The 13,833-nt window shown below is 42.8% G+C and overlaps 2 protein-coding genes across 2 annotated transcripts; one reads left to right on the forward strand and one right to left on the reverse strand.

Annotated features, from left to right (window-relative positions):
• The first annotated feature begins 6,175 nt into the window (after window positions 1–6,175).
• On the forward strand, window positions 6,176–7,586 carry LOC109732476 (uncharacterized). The gene is made up of 3 exons (XM_020291646.3): window positions 6,176–6,253; window positions 6,346–6,492; window positions 6,969–7,586. Exons 1-3 carry the CDS (start codon window positions 6,176–6,178, stop codon window positions 7,584–7,586), a joined length of 843 nt encoding a protein of 280 aa, XP_020147235.3.
• A 2,253-nt stretch (window positions 7,587–9,839) lies between these two features.
• LOC109732477 (uncharacterized) lies at window positions 9,840–11,796 on the reverse strand. Its single transcript, XM_020291647.1, has 3 exons — window positions 11,199–11,796; window positions 10,949–11,075; window positions 9,840–10,656 (listed from the first exon to the last, which is right to left on the reverse strand). Exons 1-3 carry the CDS (start codon window positions 11,794–11,796, stop codon window positions 9,840–9,842), a joined length of 1,542 nt encoding a protein of 513 aa, XP_020147236.1.
• Window positions 11,797–13,833: the final 2,037 nt, after the last annotated feature.

Raw genomic sequence — 13,833 nt, forward strand, 5'->3', positions numbered from 1 at the left:
GCGATAATCTATTCTATATCTATATCTATTCTATACCTAATATTAAAGGACGGAAGATTTCATAGTTCTCCATAAGTCATCTGTTTATATCCGTTAATTTTGTGTAAACCTCAAAAATTTGAGGGTTGAAATTTAAAAATAGATCTACACACATGTAATCTATGTCTATGATTTTTTTTATTACAAGGTATCTACCTGTACTTGGGCACACAAAAGAAATCCAAAAACTAATGCTAAGGAAATAAAACGTCGTCTCCAAATCAGGTCGATGCCTCCAGATTGCTGTTTGTTTACATATATATCATGTATCGCAAGAAATCCAACCAGCATGGACAAGTGGTGTCGTGATCGTCCAATCACTGTTGGCCCCCCAAATCATTGGCTCCGACAACGGCGACTGTCGGGGTGGACTGCTTTCCCGCCTTACCGCCGCCCATCGGCAGCGGCCCGACCTCTGCCGTCTCGTCGGTCTTACCACACCTCACCTGGAGTCAACCTCCCCGGGGTGTCCTTCGCCGCGGTAGCGCGCGCATCATGGGAGTAGTCGAGGAAATAAGTAGGCCCTTGTCATCGCCGTCAGCCCAAAGGTGGTCCTAGAAAGAGGAGGCGGTCGTCGAGATCTACGAGCAGGACAGCCTGGCATTGATGGGAGGCGAGGGCAAGGTGACTGGCAGTGGATCATGGCTAAGTCGATGGCACGGAGCAGGAGAGGGAGAGCACCGCGGCGGGAAGGGGGAGGTGGAGGACGTAGAGGAAGGGAGATGAGGGGTGGAGGAGGAGCAAGACAGTAAGGATGACATCATGGACCTGACGTTCAAATCACTTGGGCACATCGCATAGCTGATGTCTGATCTCGCCACTGAGGTCGCCACTGACGGATGCTATGTGCGCATTGCCTTTCGCGGCGAGGTGGACGGCGCCGGCACCATGCCTATGAAGATAAAGCAGAGGGAGAAGGAGATAAGAGGGGCAGACGACCTAGAGCGGCACCATTGTCAGGTGATTTGATCAGGTATATTATCTGATGGAGCTTATTATTTTATTTCGTAATCCTGTCTGTGTTGTCCTATTTAAGGTATTTTCTTTTCAGAGATTTTCCCTTTCAGATTTAGTTTTGATAGATAATTGTCTTTCTGTGAAGATCCTTTAGTTGATATGATCAGCGGTCAAACTGTTTGAGTTTCAAAATCATTTGAATATTTCAATCATAGGGTTGCATATAGACAACTATATTTTGACATTTTGTTGATGCAGAACTTGGATGTAATTGATATCTTCACGATATTAATATGTTCCCTATTACTCTTTATAATTCATTTTTTTCAGGGGATGACACATGCACGAGATGCATATGAGATGATGGTGATGTCCGCCATTATTACAAGTAATTATGACCATGTGTAGCGAGAGGTCGTTACTGCCCAGGAGGAGCGACGACACGAACGGGTCTTGGACTAGAGGGCAAGAGTGTGGGATGGTGCATGCACTAAGTTGGTGGAGAGAGAGGCTTGCGAAAGCGACGTGTTAAAAGTATTATGACCAAGATCAGCGCCTTGAGAACCATCGGCAATGATAGCGGACAGAGTGACAATATGAATGGGTCACTTGTAGCATGCAGGGATTTGCTTTTCCCGTTGCACCGCACGGGCATATTTCCTAGTGGACTATTATTTTTGGATGTGGAGTTGTAACGGTCGGTAAGAAAGAGGTATGATGGTAAATGTTGCCCTCCGCAGAGCTGCATTGCTAGATACTCCCTCCGTCCCATAATATAAGAGTATTTTTTACACTACACTAGTGTCAACAACGTTCTTATATTATGTGACGGAGGGAGTAAAACATAAGGGTTCTGAGGGCATTTAAAATGGTTGGATCAAATGGCAAAAAGAAAATGATAAAGACACCTTGCCGACAAGCACACTAGAGTGTCCGTTAGTGCTACATGGGAAAGATATTGATAAATACGATGAAAGGAGTAAAGTTGTGAATTGGTGTTTTCACTTTAAATACCCTTAGAGAAGGAATTGGTTGTTCTTCTACAATAATGATTTTTGTTTTCAAGTTACCTTTTCTATGTGCACTCTCTTTCATAATATCAATTTTTAACTATGTATGTTTCCTCTTCCGTGAGTACAATGCACAACAGATCAAATATAACACCCAAAGAATATATTTATATTAAACATAAAATTAAATTCATATTACATCATTGCTAAGAAAATCGTTCCTCATACTTTTGTTCAAACACAAACACTGTTTTAATTTGACGTCGAAAAAAAGGTTTCTTCATAGTACATTGTTAACATGTGGACATTGACCATTGGCCTCTATTTCCCTAGCCTCGAGGTGGTCATTCTTTTTTCTTCCTGTCTTTGAGTCTTCTCACTCCATGGCAAGATAACAAAAGGCTCCCATATACACGACTTCATTTTTCTCAGTTCGATGTCTACCTACACAGAAGTGTGTTGCAAAATGTGTCGCATTGAACGCCTTAATAGATATTTCTTCACGGGTAGCCAATTATTCTATATTTGATGTATTTTTTGTTTATCTATTAAATGAAGCAAAAATTCACCATTATATTTTGAATAAGTGTAATTTGACATATTTAGTATTTATGCATGACATAGTGTATCAACTGTACTTATATTTATAGATACTTTTTGACAACTCTATGATATGTAACAAACTACACAAAAATGTTTACGAAATTGAATTATTATTAAAAGTTATGAAGACACAGTAAACATTTAGCAACATGAATTAATGCATAACAATTTACTCCTAACACTGTAATTAATAGAGTTGTTTCCTCCAACTTACATAACGAAAATCTGAGAAGTTTTCTCTAAATTTACCAATTCAGTAATACGAATACATTGATCAGCGTATGCTCTCAACTCAGCAATATCCGACTTTAACGATTGGGTTAAATTTTACTTTGTGTAATTGCATTGTTCATTGAAGTGGAACTAATATTATTATTTATACTAAACATTTGTACCTTTAACAAATATTTTTTGTAAAATCATTACCATAGGAAATTTAATGTAAGGTGTTAGAAATTTACATTAGTTTCTTTCGGTGCATTATAACTTAAAAATAATTAAAATGAAATCCACCTAAATGCTAGAAAAAAATGGTAAATTACAGTCTTGAATTAATTTGTGATATTTGAATATGTTGTATATATGTATGTGTGTGCATATTTAAATAACTTGGTAGGGATATCTAAATTTACTGCATCGGAAATATCTTGCAAGTTATTGCTAGTTACTATTAGATATAAACAAATGGAAACATGAAGAGTGCATGGGGTGTATACGAGACGATCACTGGATCATCAACATAGTGCTTAATCCATTTTTTTCGTGGTAAATGGGTTGTACATATTGCAATGGGTTCAATAATATGTTTATTAGATGTGTCTACTTTTTACATGGTTATGAAATACAAAGCAACCAAAAAAAACTAGTTGCCTTTGATAGGATCATCTTATACCTAAATGTGCACACTATTGGTTTCTGGTGTTGGTATTTATTCTATGAATTATATTGGTGCCAATGATGAACCGCTCAAGAACAACCGCCCTCCCACTCGGTTTGCTACCTAGCTACATAGGCGTATTGCGAACTGGATCTTAATGTACATCCAGGTTGGCATTTACCCTAGGGTGCTTTTAGAATTTTGTGTACAATTGGTAATTATGGTGCACATTTGTGGATTGTATATTGGATGTACTTGTTGTGTGATTTTCACTACATTTGCACTTTTCACTCTTCACAAGAGTGCAAAAGCACCATTCTGTTTTGAATTAGTACCATTCTCCATATTTACTGTTCGGTGTGGTCTATGAAGTGGACATAGATTTTCGAGATCCTTGTTGTGTCTATTGCTTCTGTGTATTGTGGACTATTTAGAAGGTTATACATCTGAAATCTAGTCCCACCAAAATGTTTGAGTGCCTAAAACAGAGCACAATTGTTGTTATGTGATTGGACTACCCTATGAAATGAGTTCTATGTCTCCAAACAATATCTACATAATATATTTATGAAAGTAAAATTAATTACTGGTGCCAGAGCTCTCCACAACATGTAGCAGCATGAGAGGTTGCACCTATAGCCAAAAGGTGGTGGGTGGTGGGCCATCGAAACTTGTTGTGTTTGGTTTTTTCATACTGTATGCCACTCCTCAAAATTTCTCTCTTTGTTGAAATTAGAATTTGATAAGTTTGAAATTTTGAAAATCCAAACTTTTTTTTGAAACGGAGGCAAAAGATTTGCATCATCGATTAATTAAGCAGAAGAGAATTTCCCAGTTAATTAACGGAAAACCGGGCGAAAACCTATACAGACCAACCACACTTAGACTACTCTCAAAGCATGCAACCTGACAACCAAACCGAACATCTAATGACCACTAATACATCGCAAAGACACCCAATAACGACAGTAACTTAGCCGAAGACCGCGGGCACCACCAAATCAACGAAGAAAAGCTAGGCCATAAGGATAACCCAAGATACTGATAACCATCCATCAAGCAGACACCTTTTGTGTGGCGCCGCTCTTCTTTTCTTTGCTCCTGAGAGCCTCCTCCACAATCGCCTTGCCAGATCCTGAGCTCACTCTCTCCAAACGTTTGAGCAAGCTATGAAGCTCTATTTGGAAGAAAATCCAAAACTTGAAAGATTTAAAATGTGAAGTTTTAATTATTTGAATGTCTAAAAATTTCTAAACTTTCAAAGAGTTAAAAGCTTTAATAAAACAAAATATCAATATTTTAAAGTTTTTGAAATTAGAAATGTTTAATATTCCAAAAGTTAGGGCCGATTTCCCCCCTTACTGTTGTAAGTTATTTCTAAAGTTTGTAACACAGTATAGATGCAGATGCGCACACATATGCACATTCACTCACCCCTATGGACACACGCACGCACATCATACACCTGTGAACAGCTCCAAGAGACTGAGCCGGCATATCATCTTACGATTGACGGAGTCGCCACAGACGCCTTCGTTGTCGACCGTAACGTCTCCTCCAGTGGATGCAAAATTAAATCCAGAAAATGCGACCACCAGTGTCAAGTCTAGGACATAAACTGTGATGGGCTGGGAAGACCGGTGTCCTCCTAACAATCCAACCACAGATTGGTCTACGAAGTTTTGAAATTTTGAAATTCAAAAACATGAAGGTTTTCAAAATGTGAAGTTTTAATTATTTGAATGTTTAAAAATGCCCAAACTTTCAAAAAGTTAAAAGCTTCAAAAAGAACTAGCAAAAGGCTCGTGCAACGGGAAAAAATCATCTCATATCTCTAGCTGGGTCAGTTAGACAAACTGTGCATGACCGGTTGGCACGTTATGAGATGGAACCCTCCCATCAGCTTTTTTTTGCCAGCTCTCTGGACCTGGGCCACTGTGCGCCGTCAGGTGGGCTTCCTCCGTTGGGCCAAAACGGGTGGCCAGTAACGAAACCAAATAGCGTACCTGAAATTAATTGAAACGGGACGAAACCAAGAATATCACCTCCCTTTAATAGTAGGTATAGATATAGATATAAAAAATATCATTATTCTTGGAAGTTTTTGAAATTAGGAATATTTGACACATGTGTGCCTGGGCACACATGCGGAATATCAAACCCAGGCACGTATCGGTCCGAGCGGGCAGACCCAGGCACACATGCGGAATTGCGAGTAGCACGTACGTCGCTACCCCTTCAAGTCCCGCACGTGGCGTCCCGCTAGAAGCGACTGGTGTCCTCTGTCTACGGCGTAGCACGCAGTGGTCAACTTGAGTTAGTTGCAAGGCACTACCACATTTCGGCACGTGGCACGTCGTAACGAATCAGTACCATTAGTCACTTTTTTTGGCCATGCAGTGCCAACTCTAAGCCTAAATGTTGCAAAACGGTCTGACAGCTGTATAAGCGCGTATTGACCACGTATCTGACCTACCGGCCCTACGTGTCTGCTGCCACAGTGGCTTACCCGCGCGCACCCACTCGGTAACTCTCGCACCCGTCTCGGTCGCTCCATGTAGCCAGGTCCGGTCGAACCCAACCGGAGCAAGCCGCACTCTGTCCCTCTCCTCGTCTCATCGCCCTCGTCTCTCCAGCCGCCGCCGCCGCTCGCCGCGCAGACCGCCGCGTCCGCCACCGCTGCCGCGCCATGGTCTTCGAGGATGAGAGCAGCGACGACTTGTCCGGCCTGCAGTTCTCCTCCTCCGACGACGGGATGCATTATCAGGCCAGTGGTAGAGCTAGGGTTAGGGTTAGGTGATTTGGGGATTTGGGGATTTGATGATCTGGTTTTCTGATTTGAGGATTTGCTCCCATTAGATTCCTGCTAGCATTGAAGACCAAGACTACAATGGCTTGGAGAAGGCACCAGAGGGGCTCTGCGTGGAGCATCAGCTGCCAACTGAGCGCCGTGTTGCTTTTGAATCATTTGAGACGGGCAGGAGGTTTCTAGTTTGTGCTCAGCCTGTAAGATTGATGCTCTCTCTCTCTCTCTCTCTCTCTATGTTCACTGTAATATAGTTACTAGTACTGATGATGAAGCACATTGTTTACCACTTAGTAGTTTTGATGCTTCTAGTACTGATGCTCACTGCAATAGCTTAGTTGGCTATGTTCACTGTAATATATTTATGGTTTGGTTATTTATTAGTAGTTCTGATGATTATGGTTTTGATGCTTATGTTCACTGTAATATGTATATGGGCAGCAACTTAGTTGGCTATGTTCACTAGTACTGATGATGAAGCAAATTGTTAGTTGATTGAGGCAGTGTAGTTGCTAATTTTTAATTGAGGTAGTATAGGTTGCAGTTGAAGTAGCATTGTTTAGTTGGCCACATGTATAGGTTGTAGTTCTGCAGTTGTTAGTTCATTTTTTTAAAAAGCCCTTTCATAATGGTAATTCTTCAGAGAGTAACAATATAAGTGTTTGCTATATTGCAGGAAGCTGTAAATTGTGGTTTCCTTGCTTGGGTTGACCCAGAGTGGCCTCCCACAATGCAAAATGCATTGTTGAAGCTTTGGGAAATGTTTGAAGACAGCAGGACTGCTAGGAGGAAGGATAACCTGGAAAGTTCACTTACTATCCACCACCTTAAAGAAGAGAAAAGGAATCTGGATGCCAACTATGACAAACTAGTTGAAGATGTCCATCAACTTCTCAGTGTCCAGGAGGACAGGGTGTTGGATTTCAGCTCTCTGCAAGCTAAGGAGAAGAGAGATGAGAGAGCCAGTGCATCAGTTGTGGCTGCCATGAAGAATGAGATGGAGAAGAAAGAGGTAGACAACTTCAAGATGAAAGAGAAGTACAAAGTGCTGATGAACCTGATAGAAGCTCAAGGCACTGTCATTAGGAACATGAAGATGAATCATTTGAAAGAGAAGGAAAAGCTAGCTGAAGGCAACAACAATTTAAAGATTCAGGTTGATGAGCTCACCAAGTCTTTGGAAAAAGTCACAGAAGAGAATGTGCTGCTGAACCTTCACATGTATGATCTCAAGAGGGGACATAAGAATTTGATAAAACGCAGGGATGAGGTAAAGCTCCAGCTTGCTGTTTAGTTGAAGTCACTGGAGAAGAGCAAAGAGAAGTTGAAGTTGATCCATGACATCTTGAAGGAATGAGGTAGAAGAAGATGATCTGGGTAGATGAAGCAGAGCATACCTATCATAATACTTTGCTAATCTTTTGTGAAGGGTGATTTAGTTAAGTGTAATGTATGGATGTAGTAGTTGTGAACAATGTTGAACTCCACTATGCTATGGTCTTTAGGTACTGTTGTAAGAATCTAGTAATATGGCTGTAAGAATCTATGGTTATGTTGAACTCCAGTATGCTATGTTATTTAGCTAATGCTCAGGTTATATCTCCTCTTGAACCTCGGATGAAATATTTAGCTAATGCTCAAGTTAGATGTCTCAAGTTCTACCTATAAACTAACGAATCCCTGGCCAAATCAAACATTAGAGCAAAAAAACGCTGACGTGGCCGTCGTCAACAGGGATTGCCCTGAGTGGTGGCCTTGGTTATTAAAGCAATGCGCGGGGGTGAACAGGAAATAGTTTGTGCATTTGGGGGAAAAACTAGGGTTAGGCGACGGCGGAGGCTATATCGCAGGCGGCGGCGGCGTCCAAGTCAATGTCAATGTCGTGGTCTTCGGGTCGTTCTTAGGCTCCCAGCTTCCGCCGAGCCTCTGGAAGGAGAGGGGACGAATCGAGGTCGCCGGTGCCCTACCGTGAGAGCCCGATGGCGTATGAGTCGGAGAAGCTCTGCTAGTGCAGGCCGCGTAGGAAGGCGCCGAGATGGATCTCATGGAGCCGTCAGAACCCAAGCAGGAGGTACTACGCCTGCGTGGATACCATGGTAAGTTTCATTTTTGTTCTACTTTTCTGTTCATTAGATCTTCTCCCTTCTCAAACCCTCATTTCTGTTGGTACAGCATGGTGGTTGTGGCTTCCTTGAATGGCATGATGATCCTTTGCCAAAGTTTTTGAGTGATTTGATTGGAGATTTGCGAGATGAAGTGCGTAGGTTGAGAGGTGAATCAAGTGTTGTTGTTTTTGAAGATGACAGTGCAGTTGTGGCTCTGCCTGAAGCTCAAAGAGGAAGAGAGGTGGTGGCTTTGGAAGAACAGCTCAAGGAGAAAAATGCAGAGATAGATGCACTGAAGGACAAATATCACAATGTTGTCTTTCTTTTTCTTGTCTTTGTGGTAGGTTTAGTGTCAGCCAAGATGCTGCTGCGGTAAGCCTGTTTAGTACTGAAGATGCAAGTTAGTGTCAGGTGTTGCAATTTAGTGTCAGGTTAGATCCTACCTGTGTTGTTGATCCTACTGTTGTTAAGTTAGTGTCAGGTGTTGCAAGTTAGTGCCACTACTGTTGTTGATCCTAGTAATGTGTCAGGTGTCTTTGTAAAAAAGATTTGGTGTAATCAAGTATGTGACCATTGTGGCATTATCATCCAGTTTGTGCATGGTTTCTTGACACATGTGCATTGAGTTGTTTCACAAAAGCCAAATGAACAAATATCTTGACACAAGTGCCAAATGAGCATTGAGTTGTTTCACAAATGCCAAATGAACAACACAAAAAGCCTTGAGTTGTTCACAAGTGCCAAATGGCCAAATATTTCAGATTGCAGGCCTAATATGTTCACAGGACCATCATAGGTCCACAAATGACCAGAAAATACATGGTTTGTAGCATGAATAACTTAGTTCACATCAGACTCAACTTAGTAATCCATTAGGACATCCATCAGTTTGGTAGCACAAATAACTTAGTTCACATCTTCTCTCACTCAAGTAGCAACATTCTCTCACTCAAGTGTTACCACTGGCAGTAAAGAATGACATCAAGCGAGTATAATTCCCTGGGACACTTGAAGGTGCACCAGAAGTAGAAGGACCAAAAGATGAAGCTCCTGCAGCAAATCTTGGGGCAGTGAAAGGCCTTGCAAATCTTGCACTTGCACTAGCTGACACTCTAGCATATCTTGAAGTAGATCTTGCAGTAGCAGATCTTGCAGTAGCAGATCTTGCACTAGCAGATCTTGCAGAGGCAGTTCTTGCAGAAGCAGTTCTTGCAGAAGCAGTTGTTGCAGAAGCAGACCTTGCTGGTGGCTGTTGTGATCCTGATGGAGTATCTTCATTCCTTGATCTTGCAGGTGCCTTGCAAACATTTACAAGGAAACATGCTTGTTAGTCACAAAGGTTTAGCACAAAAAACATAGAAGGAAAGAAGACCAATTAGCAAGTAAAATTCACAAGGGTTTACCACATGCTTGTTTTTCCTCAAAGCCAACTCTGGTCTCAACTATTGCTTGCAGTTGGTGTACCTATGGCCTTGGAGCCCACAGTTGCTGCATGTTATAGTGGCCATTCTTGAACTGTCCTTTGGTTTTGGAACCTCAAATCTGCCCTTTATTCTCTTCTCTTTCCTTCTCCCCTTCTTCACATGAAATTTGGGTGGCTCTATGTCTGGTCCACTTGTCCTTGTCCAATCATGTTCACCAGGAACTGGATATATCATTGGTTCATATGCAGCAAGGTAAAAAGGTTTTTTGAAGAAACTGCAGACATAGTCCTCTGGAAATCTTTTTGCCTTGTTAATTGCTGATATTGCATGGTTGCATGGTGTGCCACCCAGGTCCCACTTTCTGCAGCCACATGTATAAGCTTCCAAGTTTACAGCATGTGTTTGCTGCCCACTGGTCACTTGCCAAAGATTTACACCAGCTTGAATAGGTTTGCAGAATCTGTCCCTTTCCTTTTCCTCCTCAAGCTTCTCATCATAATGTGGTGTGATCTCCCACAGAGATGCCTTTCCTTTCTCTCTGTTTCTATGCCACCTCACCATCTGCTTGTCCTTAATACCATCAATCATGGTCCTAATAGGTTTTTTCCTAAAATCTAGGATGTACTTGTTGAACACCTCAGACAGGTTGTTAACAACCAAGTCTTTCTTGCAGTTAGTGGCAAAAGCATGCCTAGCCCATGTGTGCTTAGGTATTCCACTTAGCCACTTCCAATCTTCCTCACTCTCATTTTTCAAGTCATTCATGGCAATGTTAAACTTCTGCTGGTTATAAGCATAGCTGGCATTATCCATGCATTTCTTAAGATCTTTCCCCCTAAACCCAGCATTCTGGAAATTTGCATAGCGGTGTCTAAGGCAAAATCTTTGATGACAGTTTGGAAAAACTTGGTTTATTGCATTTAGTAGCCCCTGTTCACATAGCATGCTAGACTTAGCTGCTGTACTACTACATCTAGAACATAACATGCTAATGCAGAAGAACATAAAAGCAAGAACATAACAGAAAGATGCATGGATACCTTCTGTCTATCAGACATGATAGTATAAGGCCCAAATTTCCAACTTCTCCTCCTAGACATATCTTCAATTGGTGTAGAAACCAACACCAGTTAGTTGTGTCCTCTTGTCCAACAACAACAAATGCAAGTGGGAAAATATTATTATTCCCATCTCTTCCAGTGGCAGCTAGGATTTGAGCACCAGTGGTGAGCTTAATAAAGCATCCATCAACACCTGTTGTTGCAACCAGAGAACAATTTAAACTTCTACAAAGCATTACTAAACTATATATTTAAGTATAAATAACTATAAAGAACCACTACATCAATTGAGAAAGAATTATAAAGCATTACTAACCAATGAATGCTCTGCATGCATTGAGAAATCCCTCCCTTGCTCCATCTATGCAGAAGAACATAGCATAAAACCTTGGTCCTGGATGTGGTATTTTTGTAGTTGGTCTTGGAGTAACTGTTGCAACTAAAACTCTACTACCAGGGTTTGTATCCATGATGGTATGAGCATAATCCCTTAGCCTGGGATACTGCTTCTTGTGCTCTCCTAGAACAGCTTCCACAGCTAGGTTTTTGGCCCTATAGGCCATGTGCCTTGGCACATCAACACCATACTTCTCATTGCAGTTGTCAATCAGAGTGTGTATGCTGATGGTTGGATCATACCTGAACAATGACTCATAGGTCTTTGCAAGCCACTTGGCACTAATCCTAGATGTCTCAGTGCTGCTAGGGCAAGTGTGCTCCAGCCTTATTTTCTTAATAGCAAAAGTCTTCTCCCCTTTGATAACTGCAGCAACTATGCAAAACTGGCAGTGCTCTTGCTTACAACAGGCAATGATCCTTTGGTCTGAATTTCTGTGATATCTGAAGTCTCTGGCCTGTGTGATGTGCAAGCTCAACAAAGCATCTCTGAATTGCTGTTGATTCTTGAAGCACATGTACAGACATAACTACTGATGTGGTTGCTCAAGTTTGTCATTGTGCCAGATCCTTCGTTTCCTTTTCTTAGCCCTACTCTTCCTCCCTTTAGGTAGAACAAATGACAGTGGCTCATGTCCATCATCTTCATCCTCAAACAGCAACCCATCATCTTCTTCATCTGATGAAGGAATGAAATCAGGTTGCACCTCCTCCAATACACTTGAATGTGTCCTAGTAGTAGGGCCTCTCCTAACTACCAGTTTCTTCCTCTTCTTTGCAGGTTTTTGCATTGGTGCCTCTTCTGTTGCAAAAACATTGACCTCATCATCCTTCTCCTGCTCCTCCTCCTCCTCCTCCTCCTCCATCTCAAACAAGTCCTCAACCTCAGTGTCACCCTCATAATGTAATTGTTCCTCTTCTGAATCATCATCTGAATCTTCATCTGAATCTTCATCTTCAACTTCTTGCTCTGCTAGTTTATTCCCCTCAATTATCTCTGTGTCTTCAATTATCCTGTACTTCTCCATGTAGAAAGGATTGTTATCACTGTCATATGCAGCAGCTTCAGAGTCATCACTGTTATTATGTCCCTCCTCTAGCACTGCCTCTTCCTCCATTACAGCTTTGAGCTTCTCCTTACTGAAATTTCTGCTCTCTTGTGTGCACTGACTATGAAAAACAACACCTTGTTGATCAACAGCAAGAACTGTAGGCTCACTGAGATCATACACAACAGGTGGTCTATACAATATAGTTGCTAAATTTTCTTCTCTACTCTGACAGACATTGCTGTAGTTTGGTCTCACTAAATCTTCTTCTATCTGACATACAAAAGGTGATGTTGTCCTCACTAGCAAATTCAGAACTAAACTATGCTCATATTCCTTCTTAAGTTGCTGCAGTTTGATGTTTGTGTCAATTAACTCTAACCCTTGCTCTCTTTCCTCTCCTCTGCCTAAATTTTTCATGTGGTACAGTTCATCAGAGAAGGAACAACCTTGTGTGTGCATGAGTGCATATAAGTTCAGAAATGTCACATCTGAGCTGCATATCTTCCTATCCAGATTGTGTTGTGCATCGAAATGAATCCGAACATCCCAAACAGCATCATCTAAACTACAATTGACAGCACAAATTTAGACTGTCATGAGCAACACTAACCCTAGCCCCCTGTTTTGCAATATACAGAAAGAAGCAGAGAAGAGAACGACTTACAACACGCCGCCAGCAACTCCACTGGTCCACTGATGGCTACTACTAGGGTGGGCCACCCATATCTCTGCCAGCTTCAGCCTGTCCTCCATGGAAAGTGCGGCCTCCTCCTCCCAATCCTCATTTGCGCTGGAGTAGTATGAACTGGAGCCGTCGACGTCGTCCAGACCTAAGTGGTCATCGGGGCCGAGGCCAGGAAGGTCTCCGTACCAGCCCGCGGCGTCGGCGCCGCCGGGAGTCGCCGCCGCCATCGCCTGAGAGGGGAGAGGGAGACGAGGGAGAGGGGAGAGGGAAACTAGGGTTCGTCCGGTCCGATTCGACCCGACCCAGCTACTTGGTGCGACCGACCCGGGCTGGATCGAGTGACCGAGCGGGTGCGCGCGGGTAGGCCACCGTGGCACCTGATAAGTGGGCCCGGTCGGTCAGATACGTGGTCAATACGAGCTTATACGGCTGTGAGACCGTTTTGCAACACTTAGGCTTAGAGTTGGCACTGCATGGCAAAAAAAAAAGACTAGTGGTACTGATTCGTCACAACGTGCCGAAGTGTGGTAGTGCCTTGCAATTAACTCGGTCAATTTGGCTGGTGACATGAGAGATGATCCGATCGTGACATCGTGTCTTCGTGTGGGCCGACGTTGTAGCCAGCGCGCGGTGGTCGCGGTGACCTGCCAGCTCGTATAGGGAGTGACGGTCATCGCGGTGCGGACGGGCAGCCAGTAGAGTCGAGCCACCGTCCCACGCACGCACGCAGCGGCGGTGCATGGAGGCGTTTGCGCCCCGTCTGCATTTGCGCGGGCGGCGCGAGGGCACGTGCCGCCGGCTCGCTGGCGACCGAATCA

This window comes from Aegilops tauschii, chromosome 7 (genome assembly GCF_002575655.3).
Source record: "Aegilops tauschii subsp. strangulata cultivar AL8/78 chromosome 7, Aet v6.0, whole genome shotgun sequence".
NCBI lineage: Eukaryota > Viridiplantae > Streptophyta > Magnoliopsida > Poales > Poaceae > Aegilops > Aegilops tauschii.

Bases quoted from the DNA above. Each gene is read 5' to 3' on its own strand.
- LOC109732476 (XM_020291646.3), top strand. From the start codon at position 6,176: ATGGTCTTCGAGGATGAGAGCAGCGACGACTTGTCCGGCCTGCAGTTC. The intron at 6,254-6,345 runs GCCAGTGGTAGA...TGCTCCCATTAG, and splicing joins ACGACGGGATGCATTATCAG to ATTCCTGCTAGCATTGAAGA. The intron at 6,493-6,968 runs GTAAGATTGATG...GCTATATTGCAG, and splicing joins TTCTAGTTTGTGCTCAGCCT to GAAGCTGTAAATTGTGGTTT.
- LOC109732477 (XM_020291647.1), bottom strand. From the start codon at position 11,796: ATGTGCTTCAAGAATCAACAGCAATTCAGAGATGCTTTGTTGAGCTTG. The intron at 11,076-11,198 runs GTTAGTAATGCT...TTGCAACAACAG, and splicing joins TGCATGCAGAGCATTCATTG to GTGTTGATGGATGCTTTATT. The intron at 10,657-10,948 runs GTGTTGGTTTCT...TGCTGGGTTTAG, and splicing joins CAAGAGGACACAACTAACTG to GGGGAAAGATCTTAAGAAAT.